Source organism: Saimiri boliviensis, chromosome 1 (genome assembly GCF_048565385.1).
Source record: "Saimiri boliviensis isolate mSaiBol1 chromosome 1, mSaiBol1.pri, whole genome shotgun sequence".
In the NCBI taxonomy this organism is placed as follows: domain Eukaryota; kingdom Metazoa; phylum Chordata; class Mammalia; order Primates; family Cebidae; genus Saimiri; species Saimiri boliviensis.
The window spans coordinates 1,105,329-1,127,673 of NC_133449.1; the positions used below are offsets into that span (position 1 = coordinate 1,105,329).

Sequence of the window (22,345 nt, forward strand, 5' to 3'; positions counted from 1 at the left end):
GTGTCCCCCAGAGCTACAGTATTATTCCGAGAGGTATTTAAAATGGATCTTGTGAACATGAGTTTGGAAAGCAAAGTAAATGATGAGTTTCATGGTTCAAACATCAGGGGTCGCTGGGCAAGTCGTCAGATGAACATTTATTTATTTATTTATTTATTTTTTATTCATAATCCCTCAGCTACCAAAGGCTAACTTGGAGGACATACTTGAAGATGATAAAAATAAGTAACGTGGATGATAAAAGATGCAGTTTTATGTTCCTACAGTCCTGGCCCTGGGTCTCCAATTTTTTTAAATTTTTTTTTTTTTTTTTTTTTTTTTTAGAAAGAGAAAAAGAATAATAAGAAAAAGAATAAAGAAGAGGAAGAAAGAGAAAGAGGAAGAGGGAGAGAGAATGGGGGTATTGCTTTGTTGCCCGGGCTAGAATGCAGTCTAAATATGGGTATGCCTATAATTGTCCTTAATAATGGAGACATGAAAGAAAATGAGGGAAGAGAATAACAAACAAGGAGCCAACCAACATTTCGTTTAAACTTCTAAGTTGATATGATGTGGTACTGATAAGAGTGTACATTTTGTGTAAAGTGGAGAGTTCTATAAATGTTAATTACGTTTACTTGTTCCAGATCTGAGTTCAAGTCCTGGACATCGTTGTTAATTTTCTGTCTCATTGATCTGTCTAATATTAATGTTGAAGTCTCCCACTATTATTGTGTGGGAGTCTAAGTCTCTTTATAAGTCTTGTATGTCTGGGTATTCCTGTGTTGGGTGCGTATATATTTAGGACCTTTAACTCTTCTTGTTGTTGCATTGATTCTTTTATCATTATATAATGTCCTTCTTTGCTTCTTTTGATCTTTGTTGCTTTAAATACTATTTTATCAGAGGCAAAAATTGTAACTTCTGCTTTTTATTTATTTATTTTTGCTCTCTGGTTGGTTGGTAAGTCTCTCTCCATCCTTTGTTTTGAGTCTTTGTGTATCCTTGAATGTGAGATGGGTCTGGATGCAGCATACAGTTTTAGTTTTTTGTCCAAATTGGCTGTCTTTGAATTGGGGAATTTAGTCAATTTAAATTTAGAATTAATATGATATATGTGAGTTTAATACTGCCATTTGCCCATTAGTTGATGTAAATTCTTCATTATATTGATGTTCTTTACTTTTTGGTATTTTTTAGAAAGGCTGATACTGTTTGTTCCTTTCTATGTGTAGTGGTTCTTTCAGAAGCTCTTGTAAAGCAGGCCTGGTGGTGATGAATTCTCTGAGTGCTTGCTTGTTCACAAAAAACTTTATTTTTCCTTCACTTATGAACCTTAGTTTGGCTGGATGTGAAATTCTTGGTTGAAAGTTCTTTTCTTTAAGGATGTTGAATATTGGTCCCCACTCTCTTCTGGCTTGTAGGGTTTCTGCTGAGAGATCTGCTGTAAGTCTGATAGGCTTCCCTTTGTGGGTAACCTGACCTTTCTCTCTGGCTGCCCTTAGTATTTTCTCCTTCATTTCAACCCTGGTGAATCTGACGATTATGTGCCTTGGAGTTACTCTTCTTGAGGAATACCTCTGTGGTGTTCTCTGTATTACCTGGAGTTGAGTATTATCCTGCCTTACTAAGTTGGGAAAATTTTCCTGAATAATATCCTGAAGCATATTTTCCAGCTTGGATTCATTCTCTTCGTCACATTCAGGTACACCTGTCAAGCGTAGATTAGGTCTTTTCACATAGTCCCATATTTCTTGGAGACTTTGCTCATTCCTTTTTATCCTTTTTTCTCTAATCTTGTCTTCTAGTTTTATTTCATTAAGTTGATCTTCGACCTCTGATATCCTTTCTTCTGCTTGATCAATTCGGCTGTTAAAACTTGTGCATACTTCACGTAGTTCTCGTATTGTGTTTTTCAGCTCCATCAATTCACTTATTTTCCTCTCTAAATTTTGTATTCTTGTTGACATTTCGTCAAACCTTTTTTCAAAGTTCTTAGTTTCTTTAGATTGTGTTAGAACAAGTTCTTTTAATTCACAGAAGTTTCTTATTATCCACATTTTGAAGCCTGCTTCTGTAATTGGAACACACTCGTTCTCCATCAAGCCTTGTTTCGTTGCTGATGAGGAACTGGGATCCCCTGCTGAGGAAGAGGCGTTCTGATCTTGGGTATTCTCAGCCTTTTTTGACTGTTTTCTTCCCTTCGTTGTAGATTTATCCATCTGTGGTCTTTATAATTACCGTCTTTGTAATTGGGTTTCTGAGTGGACGTCCAACTTATTGATTCTCAGCGCCGAAATCTGAGCAACCCACTGCACCAACTAAATCAGCGGCGTTAAGATTGGTGGTGCTTTTCTGACTCTGCACCGAGAACCGACGCTCTGAGGCGCCGGCAAAACCGCCTCGCCGGTCACAGGAGTCGCGCTGGCGACCCGTGGGGCTCCTCTGCTGGGAATCTCCTGGTGCGTGAGCAACAAGAATTCATGTGAAGGTGTGGTGTCCTCTCGTTCTTTGCGTTTTCACTGGGAGCTACAATCCCGAGTTGCTAGTGGTCAGCCATCTTGGATCTCTCCAGATGAACATTTAAACATAACATGTTCTTGTTGGGCATGCATGTGTGCATGTGTGGGGGTGCGTGTGTGCGTGCGTGTGCATGTGAGTGTGTGTGTGTGTGATGGGGAGCAGAGAGGCTTAGGGGTGGGGAGGGTGAGTTTGGCAATGTGCTTGGAGGTTGCAGTTCCGGGAATTGCTCCATAGCTGAGCTAGTTTTGTTTTTCATTGTACGAAGGATGAGATATGGAAGTGGCCGAGGATTGTGAGTAGGATTAGAAGAATGGACAGTGACGGGAATACACAGGAGAGAGGAAGCTACAGTGACAGCGTCAGAAGATTAACACTCTACGTGGGGCTTCGTCGCTTGTTTTCGTCCATGAGCACTTTACAAAATCACCCAGCCCTCCATGGGTTAATCTGCAAAGTCAAGTCCTAATGTCCGTCTCCCTGTAAGAATCTGTGAGTAGCAGTGGTGTGGAAAAACCTATGCACCACGTCTTTTCGAGGTTCAGCTGGTAACATGATTCCTGCCCACCCTCAACAGATTGAGGAAGTTGGTTCGCTTTTTATTTGACATCTCTCCGTTATTAAAGTTGCATTCACCAATGAAACTGGGCTACACATCGCAATGAAATCATGTTCTTTAAATACTTCACAATCATAAATCTCTTAGCGAATAGTGACTTAATTTAACAGCAAGCATTTGAAGGTTTAGAGAACTATCTTGAGAGGCTGTTTGTAAATGCAGGGATCTCAGGAAAGGGAACCCTTGGTAGAGGACTGTATGAAATCATCCACTCTCTTAGTTCTAGTGTTCTAACAAGCAAGCGTATCTGTCGTCTCTGCCTGCCCCCTAGAGCCTGTGGGCAGTGCTGACGAGCATCTTTGGATCTATTGGGAATCAAAAAGGCTGGCTGTCACTCACTCATGAGTGACACGGATAAAAGCAAGTTTAGCCATTTGCAGCCCATGTAGGTGGCTTTTGCTGCCACCTCACCAGTGGGCAGCCTGGGCACACATCCGCATAAGGCATCTCACTGGCTCTGCCTGGTGTGCGATGTGCAGCCCAGAGGGTCTTCCCTTGGGGACTTGGTGCGTGCCTCCTGATGTGTGCCTAGAATAAAGATTCCAGGGCAGGGTGGCTACTCTTGGTGAAACAGATGTTTCCACAGTGATTGGGAATGTGAGTGAGGGAGGTGGATGGTGAGACCCCTGGAGACCAGGCTAGACATCTTCCACTCTTTCCATGGTCATCATAGAAATGTGAATCCGCGGGGAATGCAGCCCGGAAAAATCATTTGCTCCAGGAAGCTGCAAGTTGCTGCATGGATTCATTCAGTAGACCTCATGTGCGGTCCAATCCCCTATGTTACCGTTCAGCAGAAGTAGTCAGAACTTGGCTTCTTCCCGACTCAGCTCCCTCTGCGCTCCTCCCTCCTCTCCCCTCCATCCCTTCACTCCCAGCACCCTGCAGAGCGACCCCAGTGCTTTTCCACTGGATACGTGACTGGCAGCTCGATACATTTGCAGGAAACATGGAGTCCTGCCCTGGCTCTGCCCCTGACCACCGCAGAACCCGGAGGTGCAGCTGACGTGCACCCCGGCACGCGGCGTGGCTGGTGCCTGCTTGGCAAAACCCTCCCAGATGCTCACACATGCACAGGGATGCCAGGCAGGAGGGACATTGTCCATGGAGAGGCTTTCACACTTAGAAAAAGGCCAGGTCTGTGCAAGTCTCTTCCATAAGTAGGTTCCTTATGTATACAGAGACTGGGTTTAAATGTTGAAGGGATACTGGCAATGAGAATGCAAGCTTACTGAGAATGACGTTTCATAGGCTCAGATCTGTTTCATTATTAACATAGTATATTTAAGCAGAAATGAGTTACGTCGTTTTCCATGGGGAACTACAGTGGAGGTTTTCTCTGTTGAGGTCACAGAATTTTTCAGACTCTGAAAATAGCTCAGCCTCTGGTGTGCACAGACTAGAGATGTGCCATCTGAATGCCCCGCGCCTAGCCTGCCCCACAGGCAATAGGAGCCCAGCACCGCGATGCTCTGGGAGGTTTTTGACAGACGCTAAAGCTATAGATAGATATTTTGTGCATCACTTAACAAGGGAGAAGGGGTTGCCTGAGGCAGTTTTCTCTACAAGTCCCACTGCTCTATGCACAGAAGTTAGTGTGTCAAAGTTACCTTGGCCGGCTGGCGGGTGTGGGCCAGCTGACATTGCTAGGGGTGCATGCTCAGGTGGGGCTCAAGGGGATTAATAGATTCAGCATTGTGGTCAAAGGGCCCAGCCGTATCAACTGCTGGTTTTTGTCTTAAATGATGTGCCGCTGACTATGGCAGAATGTAGGATACTTGAATCATTTATAATAAAATAGATTCTCTGTTAAAGTGTCCTGGTTTTGAAACCAATTTATGGGAGTTATTCATAAACTAAACTTTCCCTTTACTCAGTCAACTTCATGTGAAGGAAGCATTTAAAAATCTACATAGAAAAGTGGCAAATTATTAATTTTAAAAATTTATCTGCATCTTAGTACATGATGACACGTAGTTCAAAGGAAGAGGATGAACGAATGGGATCTGATGGTCTGCATGGCCCACTCTCCACCTCTGGTGGGGGAAGAGCTGCAGAGGAGACTCCTGTGTGTTGAGCATGGCACCTAGTGCCTGGCTGCTGTGCTTAGCTTCTGTAAGACAGAAGAACTGAGCAAGGAAGAAGAGGAGTTTCATGGCACTTGAATAAAACATCAGTGCACGTTTCCAAATCATGTTTCAAGTGACTGATGTGTCAGCATGCCAAAGTGTATTTTTTGGGGAGTTGCCTTTCAGGACAGTAGGGATTTGGGGCAGACAGGCACAGCAAGGCCAGAGGGGCAAGAGAATTAAAGGTGCATGCAGAGAAGGGTTACAGTGATGGATCTTAGGGGAACATGAGGCTGTGGCACAGTAAGAACAAGAGCAAGAGCTCTTGTGAGTCTCAGAGCTGCATGTCGTGTGCAGGAGGGCTCCAGGGTGCACCCTGGAAGACCTTGCTGGTGTGGCGCTTGATTTAACGTACAGGACCCTTGCAGATGTTTATAACAGCAAGGTCTAATACAGGCCTTGGGGCATGTTACTAAAGTGGGGTGGATGGCAGGCAGATCATAGAGGAGAGGAAGTCAGTTTACGGGTGTCCGTGTGTGTGCCTGTGTGTGTGTGTCTGCATGTGTGTAGGTGTGTATACGTGTGAGCCTGTGTGTGCATGTGTGTGTGCTTGTGTGTCCATGTGTGCCTGTGTTCATGTGTGTCCTTGTGTATGCATGGGTGTGTGTATGTGGCTGTATATGTGTGTGTAAATGCATGAGTGTGCAGGTGAAATTACATCTGAATGTATGTGAGTGCATGAGTGTGTATGTGGGAGTATGTGTCAGAGTGCATGAATGTGTATATAGAATTGTATCTGAGTGTGATTGCATGTGTGTGTGTATGTGGGAGTGTATGTGTGTATGAGTGCATGTGTGTGTGAGTGCATATGTGTGTATGTGGGAGTCTGTGTATGTGTGTGACTGTGTTCTCATATTCAACATAAACTCACATTTTTCCAGAACGTGTGGGACAGTCACAGTTGTTTAGGCCACAAGGCACCCACAAAGAAATTCAACACGGATATCTAGTAAACAAAATGACAAATGCTTTTAAAATATCCACACCTCTGGAAACTTTAAAAATTGCTATACTGGTATATAAAGAAAACATTAAAAAAATACAAAATGCTAAGATGAAAAATATTGAAAAACTTTGTATCAAAGTTTGTGGCATACAAGGCTTAAGGGAAGAATGGTAATTTTTAGATATGTTTATTAGAAAACAAGAAAGCAAAGAAAAAGGAGGCATGTTGTCACTTAAGAATCTGAAGGGAGAGCAACAGAGAAGCCCTGGGAGCAATAAAGAAGAAAAATGAAGAGGTAAATTTGTAGAAGAGAAAACATAGAGGACAAGTAAGAGAAAATAAAACCAAAAATCCATCTCTCCAAGTGGGCTTGTAATAATGCGAGATGCAAAGGCCTCTGAAAAGACTGAAGAAATAATAATGAAAATAGAAATACAATTAGGGATGAAAGGGGAGGGACTAAGAAACTACTCAACAGGAATTTGACGATTGAGGATTCATTGAAGTAGTAGAGAGAGAGAAGGAAGGGAGGGAGGAAAGGAAGGAGAAAGGAAACGGAGAAAGGAGGGAAAGGGGAAAGGTTCCAGGCCATGGTTACTGTTGTTAGTTTGTTGCAAAAAGCAGTGACTGCTACGGGGGCTGAGGGGGGCCGCCCTATAGGCAGGGTCAGGGTCTCTCCCAGTACCATCAGGCTTAGGGCCATCATTCCAGGAGGGAAAAACCACTTTGAAGACATTGGTTGAATTTAGTGTCATCAATGGTCACCGTTCAATTATTTTTTTCATACACTACAAATATGCTTTGAACTAAATAAAAAATAAGACTGGTAACAAAGTGAATGCCTTTGGCTTGTTTGGTTATTTTAAAGTCCAAAAAAAAATCAAGGCAAACATTTGTGATTGAAAAAATAGTAATAGACTGAACCTAAGTCTAGTCTTTGAGTAAAAGTGCTCAGCGTTCTCAGGCTACTCTGTCTCTCTCTATTGGTTGGTTCTGTTGCTTCTGACAAAATCAACTTGTCCATTGTGATAAGTGTGAATTCCTGTTAGTGAGAGATGGCAGATCTTCAGACCACAGCCATTCTCCAGAAGGGAAAGTCACTGAATTCACTTGCCTCAGGTATGGAGGTGGGGAGGGAGGTGTCCACACACACCTTGATGATTTCCGTCAAACACTTCAGGCACGCTGGCCAGGAGAATGGCGTGCGTACGGGAGCTGTGTGTGGCCTGGTCCTTTGGGAGGAGGGCAGCCCGTTTAGGAATGGGGCACAGTGAGTTTCCTGAGTTTCAAACTGTTCTTGTCCTGGTAACATTTTGCTCTTTTAAAATTACACTGCACTGAGCTCCCAATTAGAGGCCGCTGCTTGCTAGGAGGTGGCTGGACGGTGGCCAGCGCGGATCTGTGTGATCTTCCCCACACGCCACACGCTGCACCTCCAGGGACGGGGGCTGGTGGGGCCTTGTGAGAGCCTGGCCCTTCCACGCAGAAAGGAAGGGAGTCCTCGACATCTCGAACCCCATTCCTCAAAGGAGAGCCTGGGTTCTGCTGCTTTTCACCAAGGAGAAGGAAATTCAGATTGGTCGTTCTTTCCAGATCCTGTGCAGCGAGGAGGGCAGCGTCAGACAGATCTGCCCGTGGTCAGGCTTTGATGCTTCCGGGAGCTGGTCTGAGGCGTCCCTTGCACTGCCACAGCCCGGATGAAGACAGGGCCTGGACGTCAGAGACGGGCGTCTGACGAGGGCGCACGTGTACCGAACAGCAGGGAGGAGAGACGCCTTGGAAAGGGCGGCAGGGAGGCCTGGCTCAGCCTTACGGGGCCCAGCGTGTGGAGCACGTGGAGCGTTACAGGAAGGAAGTGCTGCAGGGTCACAGGAAGTGGGCGTGAGACGCCTCCCGACGGGAAGTGGGCGTGAGAAGCCTCCCGACGGGAAGTGGGCCTGTGACGCCTCCCGACGGGAAGTGGGCGTGAGACGCCTCCCGACGGGAAGTGGGCGTGAGAAGCCTCCCGAGGGGAAGTGGGCGTGGGACGCCTCCCGACGGGAAGTGGGCGTGTGACGCCTCCCGACGGGAAGTGGGCGTGGGGCGCCTCCCGACGGGAAGTGGGCGTGGGAAGCCGCCCACGGCACCTGTGTCCCAGAGGCCATCAGCACAGGGTCACCAGCCACATGGACGTGGGCGAGGAGGAGAGGGAAGAGAAAGGTTGTTGAAAATGTCCAGTGGCGTCAGGGGAATGTTTCTGCAGTTCTGCTGATTCTGGTCTGGAGTTTCTAGTGGGATTTGACAAGGTGAAAGCGACGAGCCTGTCCTATGAGGTTAAGATCTATGTGAAGGCAGCGACATATGTAAGCATGTCCACAGGCGTGGCTGGGGCAGGGTGGCTCAGAGGGCCCAGAGGGAGCACCAGTGGTCGAGGTGGACTGGCCATGCTGGATGGAAATGTCCCAGGGTGAAATAGGAAGGCGTTTATGTTGGATTTCAGGCCATGGGAACTTTCAAAGTTTCTAAATCCGGTCTTCAAAACCCACCCAGGGTCCATCAAGTGTCTTAGGGAGCTGTGCAGAACTGTAATCTGCCAGGTAGGCAATGACGGGCGTGGAAAGTGACTGAAGAAATGAGGAATAAAGTGAAGAAGTGGGGCAGGAACCTGCCCAGACTGTGAGCAGGCTCCATATACAGGAGAGGGCAAGGTGGGCTACACCTGGCCTAGGAGGGCGAAGTGGGGCAGGAACCTGCTCAGACCGTGGGCAGGCTTTATGTAGAGGAGAGGGCAAGGTGGGATACACCTGGCCTTGGAGGATGAAGTGGTGCAGGAACCTGCTCAAACTATGGCCAGGCTCTGCGTAGAGGAGAGGGCAAGGTGGGCTATGCCCAGCCCAGGAGAATGAGGACACAGCAGAGGAGGGAGATGCAGGCACAGTGAATTTTGACACAGCTTTGCAGCATCTAGACTTCTAGTATCTCACTCAAATTTAAACAATGGCAAATACATGTGCACAAAAAGCTGATTTTAGATGCTGTGTTAAAACATATGGGATTGTATGTGAGGTGAGTAAAACAGTCAGGGAGGGTAATTTGAAATTCCAGCACAGAACTAAGTTCCATCCTACTGAAATGATAGCCACTGATTTCTTGAGAACTAAAGCATCATTAAAATCTTTGGTATATGTGATTTATTATGCCACAGTTAATCCATGTTTTGCCAGTGACTGAACACTGGCTATTTGTAGTAACAAACTGATTTCTCCGAGGGAATTGTTTTCTGGTGGATTGCATTAGTGAGAGCCTGGTGTTGGACATGATACAGGCAGACCCCTGCTCACTCATGCACCCGTTTATGCAGATAGAGTGTGGGAGGCAGGTGGGATCAGAGGTAATAAACACTTTACTCCAGCTGAAGCTTACAAAGTTTTCCATGTTTCAGAGGTAACTCTGAGTTCTTGGGAAACAGGAGAGGCAGAGAGGTTTTATTTTTTAATTCCATGTCTGGTTCTTTTGTGGTGCTGAAGTAGCTATGTTTGTCTTATTGACAGGTGCATCTTCTGAGAAATGCTGGCGATGAAGTTACCATCACCGTTGAGTATTTCAGGGAAGCACCGGCATTTCTGAAGCTCCCAGTAGGTAAGTGGGAAGAGGAGGGATTCCAGGGTGCTGGAGAAATTCCTTTTTCACTGCATTATTTATCCAGATGCTACACTATGGACTGGGATATTGATCATTTCCTGAGTGTATATTGAGAGAGAAGAAAAGTATAGGCAGGCACTGTGGCATCGTGTATTCCCGTGACATTGTTTTAACACATCCATGGGCTTTTTAAAAGGAAGTGTTATCAGAACGTGCTTGCCTGTCATTTAACCACATGGTTTCTCTGTCGTGCAAACTCACCGTGATTGTATTTACCTATACGTTAACGTATAAGCAAAGTTTACATTTAAAATACTTACGTTGACCTGAGAAATTTTCAGTGCAGAAAATGAAAATGATGGTAAATTCATGCTGAGTCCCTGCCATATTTTAGTGCAAAGCTTGTAATGCTCTATTACACTTGAATTGTGACCCAGTATAAAGATGATGAACCCCAAATCTAGAAAAATGTTTTAGTGAAGATAGTTGCTGTATCTTTTACTAATGCTATTCAGCTGTCATGGCTTTATAAAGGTTGGCGTCTCCACCGTTCCTTTGATTTAGCAGAGGGCATAGCTGTCCTCTCTTTGTGGGTCATCAGGAAAGACCTTGAAGGCAAGTCCCAGGCTCCCCCCACTGAAGCCAGTATCTGCTGGTGGCTCAAATCTCATGTGTCTGATAGGGAATGAGGACCTCCCGCTGAGCTGATGGTTGGGTCCCTTCTCATGGGGGCTGGTGGCCTGTCCTTCCTGCCACTCTCTCATGGGAAGGGACGGCTTCTCTCCCCGGGGGTTTATATTGGCTGTTTCACTTTCTCCCTCTCTTCCATTGGTTTCCCCATTGTCAATGGCCTTCCTTCCTCTCCTGACCCTAGTGGCACCCGCTGTAGCTCCCAGGCTCATCAGCTGTTGAATTCTGATCATGCATTGCGCTTCTTGTTGATACGGGAAGGGGGCAGGGAAGTGCCAGCAGGAGAAGGGCGGGTCCCTGGCTAGGGCTTCACCCCCAGGCTTGTGCCTGTGGACCTGTGCCTGTGGACCTGTTCTTACACTCCATGTTGCATTTCCCAATACTGCCCTGGCCCGCCATACCCCTGTCCTGTGCCCATAAAAACCCCAAGACCCTAGGGGACAGAGATGCAAGCAGCTGGACGTCTAGAGGAGCAGAGGAGAGAAGGGCATGCGGCCGGACACCAGCAGACACCGCAGGCCAGCAACTGGCAGAGGCCGGGCACCAGCAGACACCGCAGACCATCGACTGGCAGAATGACGTGGGTTTGGCTGGGGTGGTCAGAAGAGAGTCCCGCCGCTAAGTGTCCCAACTTCGGGAGAAAACTACCTTCTCACTCCCTGCCCTCTGGCTCCCCATCCATCTTCTGAGAGCTAACACCACTCAGTAAAACCTTGTGCCAATCCTCCAAGCCCATGTGCGATCCGATGCTTCCGGCACACTAAGGCAAGAACCCTAGGATGCAGAAAGCCTGCTGTCCTTGCGATAAGGCAGAGGGCCGAACTGAGCAGATTAAGACAAGCCGCCTGCAGACGGCAGGACTGAAAGAGCATCCTGGAACATGGGCCCGCTGGGGCTGCAGGAGCTGGAAGCACCCACCCCAGATGCTGCCGTGGGTCCGAGCCTGCCTGTCTGTGTGTCCTCCCGAGGTCTGAGCAGCGAGGCACCGAGGAAGGGAGCCACTGCCCCATCACAAGCCCTGCATGGGGAAAGGGGAATGCTTCCCGTGTCGGCATCTGATCAAAAGCATCGTTCGAATCGTAGCCTGACTGGTGCGTTCATCTTCCGGAGCACCCAGGAGCAAATCCATTTGGGCAACTCCGTTTTTCCCGTCAGTCACAGCAGGACAACCACGCTATTCAGTCTTAGGAAAATCAATCTTCCTGACATTGTGGTAACTGTATCAGTAAGATTCACCAGTCCTTCTGCTAGACAGAGCCACTGGGGTGTGGATGAGGAGCCAGAGGGTTCTTGAGGAAAAGAGTAAGGGGCCCTGAGGGGCTGTGCGTGAGAAAGGCGAGTATTCCCAGGACCGTGGAGGTAGAATAAGTTAGCAACGGGGCAAAAGTTCAAGGGAGCGAAGTGTCATACATGGCACAGTGGTGCACCCCTGGGGTTCTGAGAAACGTTGCTGTGAGTCAGGAAGGGAGTGGGCGTGATGAGGGCTACACAGATGTTCTTGGAGCTGGCAGGGAGGCTCAGGCATCAGACACAGGTCGGGAGGCCCAGCAGTGAGCTCGGAGAGGGGAGGAGGACTCACTCTCCAGGGGCAGCGTGAGTGTCTGAGGATTCTGCAGCAGCTGCAGCCACACAGGCTCACAAAGGAAGAAACAGACGCCTCACAGGTTTTTGCCAGAAACAAAAGAACATGTGAGTTGGACAGGAGAAGGTGGCGTAGATGAGGGAGGGGACAGACAGAAGGCAGGGCGCGCTTTCTGATGTGCGGGGTGGGAGTGGGAGCAGGAGGACATTCACCCTGGGGCTGTTCCTGACTCTCGGGTGAGGTGACTTCAGGGGCAGGGTGAGACGGGTGCTGTGTCTAAGCCAGCTTCCCGGGGTGTGGTTGAAACACCAGATCACAGAGGACGTGCCCCCGGCAGAGGTTTTCACCCTGAGCCCCGGCCTAGAGCCCCACCACGCTGAGCTGCGTTTCCCTCCGAGGGTGGGCAGCCCTTGGAATTCTGGCCCCTGAGCCTGAGGGGCTGGAGGCTCTCCGTCAAGATTCTCATTCTGACTTCTGTCCGTGGGCTCTGCTAAAACCCTCAGACTCCAGGTCCGTTGCCAGTGACCTAGAGACCTCTGTGCGCCTTGCCACGGGACCCTGGCAGGGCTGTGCTTAGTCTAACTGCTCTTCCTGGATGGGCCCGGCTGCCCGGGCGCCCCACACATCCTGGGGCGCATGCATCAAAGGCCGGCCTGGAGGCCAGGGGTGCTGAGTCCCTGTTAATTTAATAAGTGTTTATTCTCCTTTTATTTCCTTCTTTACAATAAAAATGTTAAAATGTGAGTATCCGTAACAGTTTAAGCACAGCAGCCATAATCTCTCCATAAATTCAGACGCAATGTCCTCGCTGAATCCACACTGGAAGTGAAATTGCCGTGCTGGGCGCACCTCGCTTCCTGGCTGCGTGAAGCAGCCCCCGTGAGTGGGGAAAGAGAGGTCACGGCAGGCGCGCCCGGAAAATGTCCAGTTTCCACATTTTAGAACGTTTATCAACGAGAAAATAAATAGCCATTTGAAACTGAGTCAAAGTAGGCTTTTATTTTTCACATAAAGTCAGGCTCTTGGTCTTTTTATAAAGATACAATTCAGGCCGGGCGCGGTGGCTCAAGCCTGTAATCCCAGCACTTTGGGAGGCCGAGGCGGGCGGATCACAAGGTCGAGAGATCGAGACCATCCTGGTCAACATGGTGAAACCCCGTCTCTACTAAAAATACAAAAAACTAGCTGGGCGTGGTGGCGTGTGCCTGTAATCCCAGCTACTCAGGAGGCTGAGGCAGGAGAATTGCCTGAACCCAGGAGGCGGAGGTTGCGGTGAGCCGAGATCGCGCCATTGCACTCCAGCCTGGGTAACAAGAGCGAAACTCCGTCTCAAAAAAAAAAAAAGGTACAATTCATCACAAAATTCACCACTTTAAAGTAACACTTCAGCAATTTTAAATATCTCTCTACGTGTACAGGCATTGCTACCATCCAATTCCCAAACGTTTCCAACATCCCAAAAATGGACCCTGTGCCCATTAGCAGTCAGCCCCGTCTCCCCACCCGCCCTCGGCGGCCAGGAGTCTCTTGTCTGTGGAGTTGCCCGCTGAGGACGCTCTCTGTGACGGAATCCCGCACTGGGGAGCCTGTGTCCAGCGTCGTCCCACAAGTTCAGGGTCCCCGCTGTGTCGCCTGCTCTGTGCTGTGTCTTCTCGGCTGTACAGCACCCCTCATAGGGACTGTGTCTGTGTATGTGGAACCCTGCACCTGCCCTTGGTGTGGGTTTTGTCTGTCCATTCGTCGGCCGATGGGCGTTTGTCTCGTTTCTGTTTGGGGCTGTTGTGGATTATACCCACCATGAGCAGCCGCAAATGCATTTTCTTGGGAGACGTTTTCTTTCCCATTGAGCGGATGCCGAGGACTGGAGCTCCTGGGGCCTCCCTGTGACTCTAGGTTCAACTTTCTGAGCGGCTGCCACATTACCTTCCACAGTGGCCACACTGTTTTACAATCCCACCATCACTGTCCGAGGGTAATCTAAGTAGTTTTGATAGGTTATGGTTAATTTTTTTAAAGATCAGGTGTTTTAATAAACATCAATCGTACATTATATGTTTTTGTTTTTGTTTTGAGACAGATTCTTGCTCTGTCACCCAAGCTGGAGTGCAGTGGCACGATCTCTGCCCACTGCAACCTCTGCCTCCCAGTTTCAAGCAATTCTTCTGCCTCAGCCTCCAGAGTACCTGGGATTACTGGTGCACATCACCACGACCCTGCTAATTTTTGTATTTTTAGTGGAACTGGGGTTTCACCATGTTGGTCAGGCTGATCTCAAACTCCTGACCTCAAGTGATCCACGGACATCGGCCTCTCAAAGTGCTGGGATTACAGGCATAAGCCCCTGTGCCCAGCTCACTATACGCTTTCTTATATGATTGTTTATTTTTGACAACAACTAAGTCTATTTTTATCATTAAGAATTCTTGATACTGGCTTTTAAAAAAAATAATGGACTTTAATTGGTGATAGGCAGAAGAAAGATACAAGTATTCACATTTCTGTTCTGGGGATATAGATGAAAAGATACCCATTCATCAGAAATAAATTAGTAGAAACTTAGAGCCTAAGCATGACTGTTGAATGTGAATTTGTTGACTGTTTACCTGTTCATTCATTCAGTCAGCGGGCGGCTTGGATTTGCTGCCATCAGTCATGTGCCTCCCTGTGTACAGCATGGACCGTGGGGTGTTAGAAGACTGCGGTCATCACACATATTGTGATTTTCCTCTCAGATTACTGCTAAGGTGATTACAGATATAAAATAATAGGCATTGGGAAAAAGTTGCAAATAGATGACAGTGAAATGTGCATCTGAAAGCCAAAGGGCAGACTTGGGCACTGTCTCAGTAATGCCCCCGTGAGATGCGCTGGGTGCTCTGTGGGAGCGGAAGCCTGGCCTGCATCGGAGTCTTCACCAGGCAGTAAACCGTGGTCAGTGAAAAAGAAAAGTTTCTTGTCTAGTAAAACTGACAGCTACCATTTAAAACAAGTAAGCACTTCGTATGTTATTTCACTTCAAGCTCTCCAGGTTTCTCAATATCTTAATTTTCATGAAGGAATAAGGTATGAAGTGGTTTATAAAAATATTAGTCTTTAGCCTGACCAACACAGTGCAACCCCATCTCTACTAAAAATACAAAAAATTAGCCGGGCATGGTGGTGGGTGCCTGTAATCCCAGCTACTTGGGAGGCTGAGGCAGGAGAATCACTTGAACCCAGGAGGTGGAGTTTACAGTGAACCAAGATTGTGCCATGGCACTCCAACCTGGGCAACAAGACTGAAACTCTGTTCCCCCCACCAAAAAAAAAAATGAAAACTATTAGCTTTGTAGATATTAGCTGGAAAAAGTATTCCAGCGAGACGTGTTAACTCGCTGAACGTTGCACATCCCATGTACAGAGGCGGGATTGGAGTTGAGAGGGTGTCAACTCCCCAAGCCATGTGGCATTCCTGGCTGCACCCAGCAAGGCTGGTGGCCACGTCATGACCCGGTGTGTGGTGCCGATCGAGCTTCACTTTAATCCCAGGAAACAGACGGCACAACAGGGCATCAAATACAAATGCACAGAGCTGCGTCCCCAGGCTTTTTTCAGCTTCATAGGGGGCTTTCCTGCCAGAGGCCCCGGGGGCAAGTTCAAGCCTCCATGCTGCAATCACTGCCACGTGGTTGGATGCCTGACGGCTGCTGGTGACAGGTCTTCCTGCTAGTGCTGTTCTCAGGGCTTCTCTCCTCTTTCCAAGCAGTCAGGTGCTGTAACAGCAGGGCCTGGTCTCCACTCAGGGATGCATCAGAGGCTCCTTTCTCAGTGTCTGGAGGCCTCTCTGTTCCTCCTGGCTGGGAATCTGGCATGGTCAGGCTGCTGTGTTCACAGATCTGTCTTTATGTGGCAATACAACAAAACTGCTGAAACACTGAGGCACGTGGGAACTGCCACTCCTGTAGTCTGGGCTGAAGATACTGGTGGAAAGGGACAATAAAGGAACAAACACAGCCTTTCTCCCTGAGCTGCTCCCAGGACCCAGGAAAGGCCATGAGAGTGCTCTGTGTCCACTGGGTAATCCGTGCAGCGTGAAGATCTGTGAACTGGTTGCTCCTGTTTAAGAGGTGTGAGCTCTGGTTGCACGAGCCTGTATTTCCAGGGAAATTATGTGATGAGCACCTGTTTTACCTGTAATGTGCTAGGTGCTTTGAGCATGAGCTTTTCAGTGTTATCTCTGGAAAAACCTTTTGAGTTGTCTGGAAGGATCATCTCCTTTCAAAAGAGAGCACCGAGATCATAGAGGGCTTCTGGAGCTGACCATTCTGGGGGGCGTGTTGACAGACAGGGCCGGGGCTGCAGCGGCACGCTTTCCGCTGCTGTCCCTCCACCTGGGAGCCCTGGTCGGAGCCGGCAGTGGTCCCTCTCTTTCATCTGAGGTCGGATCTTGGTGCGGAGACCATATCACAGGGCAGGAAAGTGAGGGTCAGTCGGGTAACCCAGCCCATAACTGGGCACCAGCCTCTCTGAGAATGAGCAGGCATTTTGGCACTGGTGACTTCCATGCGTAGCTAGGTCTGAAGTCGCTGCATGGCCACAGCGTGCTCTGTCATTGGCACCATTTGGAAGGAACGTCTCTGGTTTTGTTGCAGGGTCCCCAGGACCGTCCAGCGACCACAGCAGCGGGGCCTCCTCTCCCCTCTTTGACAGTGGTTTGCATCTGAACAGAAACTCCAGTAACACCGTAAGCATGTGGATTCTCATTAAATCTTATTTTAACAGAACTATCAGTAGCCCGGAGATAATCTCTAGACAATTAAAAAGATGCTGTATTGTCAGTGAAGGTAACTGTGATGGATTGAGAGGAAATACTGAAAACGCAGATTCAAGGTGCTGTCCTGTTGATGTCTACTCCCACGTGGGACGCCTAGTGATTGCGTTGCAGGATATTTTAAGCTCGTGATTCACAGTTTCTCAGGGAGCAGGCAAGAATATATGGAGTCCTGCCTTTGACTTACCGTTTCACCTTGACTGTAGGAAGGGCTGCAGGTTATTTTTAGGAAACTTCCGAGAGACTCACATGAATTTCTTAACAGAAAACACCTAAGGAGGTATGAGCACTGCATATTGCAGTGAGTTTTAATCACTTTCCAAATTTCCACCCTCCCAAGAACACCAGACTGGAGCAAAAAGGAGATCCTGCAGCTCCCTGGGGCACTGCTCACACCCGCCTCCCTCAGATGCCTGGGCTCCGACTCCTGCAGGGTGACCTGTGAGCAGCACCCGGCACCCCTTGGGGAATTAATCATCCACAGACTCGTTAGTGCACAAGGAATGTAGAAGTTTTATGATAAATCATATCCAGTCACGGCTTCAAAATGGCCAACACTTGATCCACAGGGAGAACCTAGAGAAAAATATTCATGCTTGTCCAATCTACGTTTTTAAGATGCCTGACCACTCTATTTCTAAACGTTTACTTGAGCTCTTGGTGATTAAAAATTGCATGTAGACTCCGCATCAGTTATGAAGCAAAATAATAGAACAAATGCCCGTGAAATTGCAGTTCTCATCAATAATTAGAATATTGCCCTTGGCTTTGCACCTGCACACACTTGCCTACCCAGAGATATAAGGCATCTTGAATTATGTGTTTGTCATTCCCTTGTTTAAAAGAACAGTTTTATCTATCTGTCTCTACAAATACACCATTTCCTTTTATTGCAAGGCTTGTAAAATACGATTCTGTCAGTCTTCTGAGGTTTGTGTGTTTACTTGCTGTTGTATTGCTGTGGGGTTTTCTTTTTTGTTGTATGATATTTGTGTTTCTGTGAGGTTTTTTGCTGTATGATATTTTATTACGGTTTATTTATCCATCATCAGTTGCCCATGGACACTTGGCTTTAGTTTTGTTTTCCAGTTTATCAGCATTAACATCAGGGCTGCCATAAAGATACTTACAAATGTCTCTTGGCTATTCTGTAAGGTAGAATTTCTGAAGGCTGGATTATCCCAGGATGTCCTATTTTCAAAATAATGACATGTTTTCTACAAAAGTGGCTGTGCAGTTTATGTTCCCACAGCTCTGGGAAAGTCCAGTCAAGCCACAGCCTCTCCAGTGCTAGGTAATTTTTGACTTAGTATTCAAAGTATAGTCGATGTGCAATGGTTATTTCTCTGGGGCTCTATTTCATTTCCATCATTACTAATGTGTTTTATTTACTTTTCTTATTTGTATTTTCCTTTGATTTTTCCTCTTCTGTGAAATGCTGTTCATGTCTTTTGCCCATTTACTTTTATGATTATCTTTTTTCTTACAAATCATTGAATGTTTAATAATTATCTTTTTTCTTACAAACCATCGAAATGTTTAGTATATACTTGGTAACAATATTTTGGTGGTAATGGGTTGAAAATGTCTTCCTACAGCTTATAACTTGTCCTTTCATGTTATTTGTGCTATCTTTTGATGAACAGAAGTTAACTTAAATGTAGCCAAATGCCTCAGTATATTTCTATTACAATTTGTGGTTTTAGGATCTTGTTCAAGAAATCGTTCTTATCCTAAGTTCATAATGATACTTGCTTTTAGTTTCCTCTAAACATTATTAATGTTTGCTTTTCACATTAGATCTCTAAATTCCATGAGATCTATTTTTGTTAAACCTGTGAAAGATGGAGTTCCAGGTGCGTTTTTGTAGGTGACCAGTTGTCTCTACACTGTTTCTGGGTGATGTGCGATGCCATGGTTCACACATAACCAGCCTCTTGGGCACAGGTGTGTGGTGCTGAGACCTCTGTTGTCTTCTGCTGGTCAATATCAACAGCAATATCACATTATGTAATTACTAGATATTTATAATAAATTTGTATCATCTGTAGGCCTAACCTTCTTGCCACCTCCTAACTCACTCTGTTTTTTCCATCCTCTCTCTTCCTTTGTTTTTTTCTTGTTAATTTCAATAGCTCTTGATCAGATTCTACAAAAAACAGTGTTGGGATTTTGACTGTAATAGCCGTATTTACTGAGGAGAATCAAACCTTTCTGACTCACCTTCCCTGCTTGTGAAAAGGATATTTATTTGTTCTATTTTGAGTGAATACTACTCTATTTCTTTCCACATTCTTTAATATTTCCCTATGGAGTCTTTTTAAAATTAATTTTACAAGAGGACTGTACAATTCCATTTGTCTATAACAGCCCGTCCCCCAAGCCGGCACCGTTCAGCAGGGAGAAATTGCCCTCCCACCCTTTCTGTTCAGTTATCCTCAGGGTGTTTCTCCCACTATGTGAGTGCAGCTTGTAGAGTGAATTCCAAGCTCTTTCTGGAAGGAGATGCAGAGCAGGGGTCATGATTCAGTGCTGTTTCAGGAAAGGTCAGATGGTCTGTGCAGATCTGATACACGCAGTGGAAAAGTAACATGAGAGTAGTGTTAAGGGAGGCTACCTGGAGCTCCTGGTTCTTCAGGCTTTGGTGGATGTGATCCTGCACGTGTATCCCTGAACCCAAAATAAAGTTTTGTGGGTTTTTTAAACTTTAACAAAAATTGACATGGGATCTAATTCAATTAAAGAGTTTCTGCACAGCAAAAGCAACTGTCATCAGAGTGAACAGGCAAGTTACAGAGTGGGAGAAAATATTTGCAATCTATCCATCTGACAAAGATCTAATATCCAGAATCTACAAGAAACTTAAACAAATTTACAGGAAAAATTATGGGCATTCAATGTGGGCAGAGGACATGAACAGACATTTCTCAAAAGAAGACATTTGTGCGGCCAAGAAACATGAAAAAAATCTCATCATTACTGGCCCTCAGAGAATTGCAAATCAAAACAACAATGAGATACCATCTCAGGGCAGTCGGAATGGTGATTATTAAAAAGTCAAGAAACAACAGATGATGTCGAGGTTGCAGAGAAATAGGAACATTTTTACACTGTTGGTGGGAATGTAAATTTGTTCAACCACTGTGAAAGATTGTGTGGTGATTCCTCAAAGATCTGGAACCAGAAATACAGTTTGACCCAGCAGTCCCATTACTGGGTATATACCCAAAGGAATGTAAATCATTCTATTATGCCAGTACATGTATGTGTATGTTCTTTGCAGCACTATTCACAATAACAAAGACATGGAACTAACCCAAATGCCCATCAATGATAGACTGGTTAAAGAAAATACGTTACAGCTACACCATGGAATACTATGCAGCCAATAAAAGGAACAAGATTTGTCCTTTGCTGGGACATGGATGGAGCTGGAAGCCATTATCCTTAGCAAACTAAGGCAGGAACAAAAAACCAAACACCACATGTTCTCACTTATAAGTGGGAATTGATCTATGAGAACATATGGACACAGGGAGGGGAACAACAGACACTGGGGCCTGGCAGGAAGTGGGGGGGGGTCACACTGGGAGGGAGAGCATCAGGAAAAATAGCTAATGCACCCTGGGCTTAATACCTAGGTGATGGGTTGATGGGTGCAGCAGACCACCATGGCACATGTTTACTTATGTAGCAAACCTGCACATCCTCCACATGTACCCTGGAATGGAATTTTTAAAAATAAAAATTAAAAAAATACGTTAAAAGGAGCCAGAAGTTAAAAAAGGAAACAATAATAAAATGGACAGCTTTCTTCTCAGCAAAAACAAGAGAAGTTAGAAAATATGAAATGACACCTTTAACATATGAAAAAGAAATTAATTCCTGTTTAAGATTCTGTACCCAGCAAACATGTTTCAAAAGTGAAGGAAAAAAAAACATTTTCTGACAAAAAAGAGTGAATTGTTTTCAGTAAACCAGCACTTTAAATTTATTTTTTTTTAAGAAACTAAGGATACTCACATAGCTCTTCAAGTCGACATGCACTTCCTGATGTGAAAGAAAGTTATTGACATATTGCTAAATAAAAACATTTAAGTAATTTTATTTATATAAATTTGTCACAAAAGATTAGCAGTGATTGCATGTGTTGTTAAATATGAGATAATTTTTATTTTAGACCACTATATTGTTGAAATTTGGGGCAATAAATGTATCTCTTTTTATTGTTGTTCTTTAATATATTTTTGATTATATGATAAACACTCCTAGAATAATGTCAAGGGAAAAAAACATAGATGAAAATGTTTTAAAAGATTCAAAATCCTGTAAGAATTTTAAAGACATTCTAGCTGGTTTTCTGGATGGTTATTTTAATCATGTAAAAGCCAATTTGCTGTGCACTGTTAGTTGACCGTTGGGCCCTCTCTTGTTGAGATAATTTAAAGCATGTAATTATTCTCTATGCTTAAGAGTGTATTTCATAGCACATAGCAAAGTGCTAATACTGGCATTGACAGTGTCTATGGACAGGCAAATAAAACAGATGGTTTTATTAAAAAGTCAAGAAGCAATTTCTTTCTTGAAAGAGGTGAGTTGGAAACTTTCTAAACTCAAAGGATTTAGGCTGCTTTGATTGCTGCGTTTTCAGTCACCAGCTTCACTCTCATCCTCCCAGGACCAGGCCTGATGGAGCCAAAAGCAAAGTTTGTCATGTTCAGAGCAGCCCTGTAATCGCAAGAAACCCAGAGGACTGGTTTGCGTCTTCACAACGGGGTACCTCTGACCCCTGCTGCACTGGCAACCTCTCCCTCTAGAGGTGGGGTAGGTGGTGGATCATGTTTTCTCTCTGTCCAAGCAGCTGGAGCAGTTCCCTGAGCTAGATTATATATTTGACAGTGTTTCTATGTTATTATTTGAAGCTAAATTATTAACTATCTGCTTTCCCAGAAGTCACATTTCTCATTTCTTCCTCTGCTGCCTCCTGAAAGTTGAAGCTTGCAGAGAGCTTTTATTTCTAGTTTGTGAATATCCTCTCCTGGCACCTAAGTATGGCACACATCATTTAAGATTATAAGTTCATTATTTATGCTATGCCATTTTTGTCACAAGAATACTTACTAAACATTTATAGTGAAGGAAAATCCCACTCACATTAATATCGTGTGTTTAGGTTTGAAAGCACAGAACCTATTGCTCTTTCACCTGTTGCTGAATCCATCGCACCTTCTTCCAATCTTCTGCAAATTCTGCCCTGACTGGCTTCTTAATTGGTTAGTGTGCAGTTGCCCTTCAGAGGGTGCCAAGAGGCCTCGCACTCTGACTGCGTGCATGTGCAAAATGCTTTTCTTCTCCTCCAGAGATGGTGCTTTCCCTCAGTGTTCTCCGTTCTTTCGGGTGTATACCCAGGACTGCAGTTGCAGGGTGATATGACACGTGTGTGTGTATT

The 22,345-nt window shown here is 45.7% G+C and overlaps 1 protein-coding gene across 2 annotated transcripts in view; it reads left to right on the plus strand.

Annotated features, from left to right (window-relative positions):
• The window catches only part of SNTG2 (syntrophin gamma 2), a 317,220-nt gene that overhangs the window by 153,064 nt on the left and 141,811 nt on the right, over positions 1 to 22,345 (plus strand). For both annotated transcript variants that reach the window (XM_074393375.1, XM_074393377.1), the window contains 2 exons: positions 9,724 to 9,811; positions 16,718 to 16,809. In XM_074393375.1, coding sequence (XP_074249476.1) covers positions 9,724 to 9,811; positions 16,718 to 16,809 — 180 coding nt within the window. The remainder of the gene's footprint in view (positions 1 to 9,723; positions 9,812 to 16,717; positions 16,810 to 22,345) is intronic.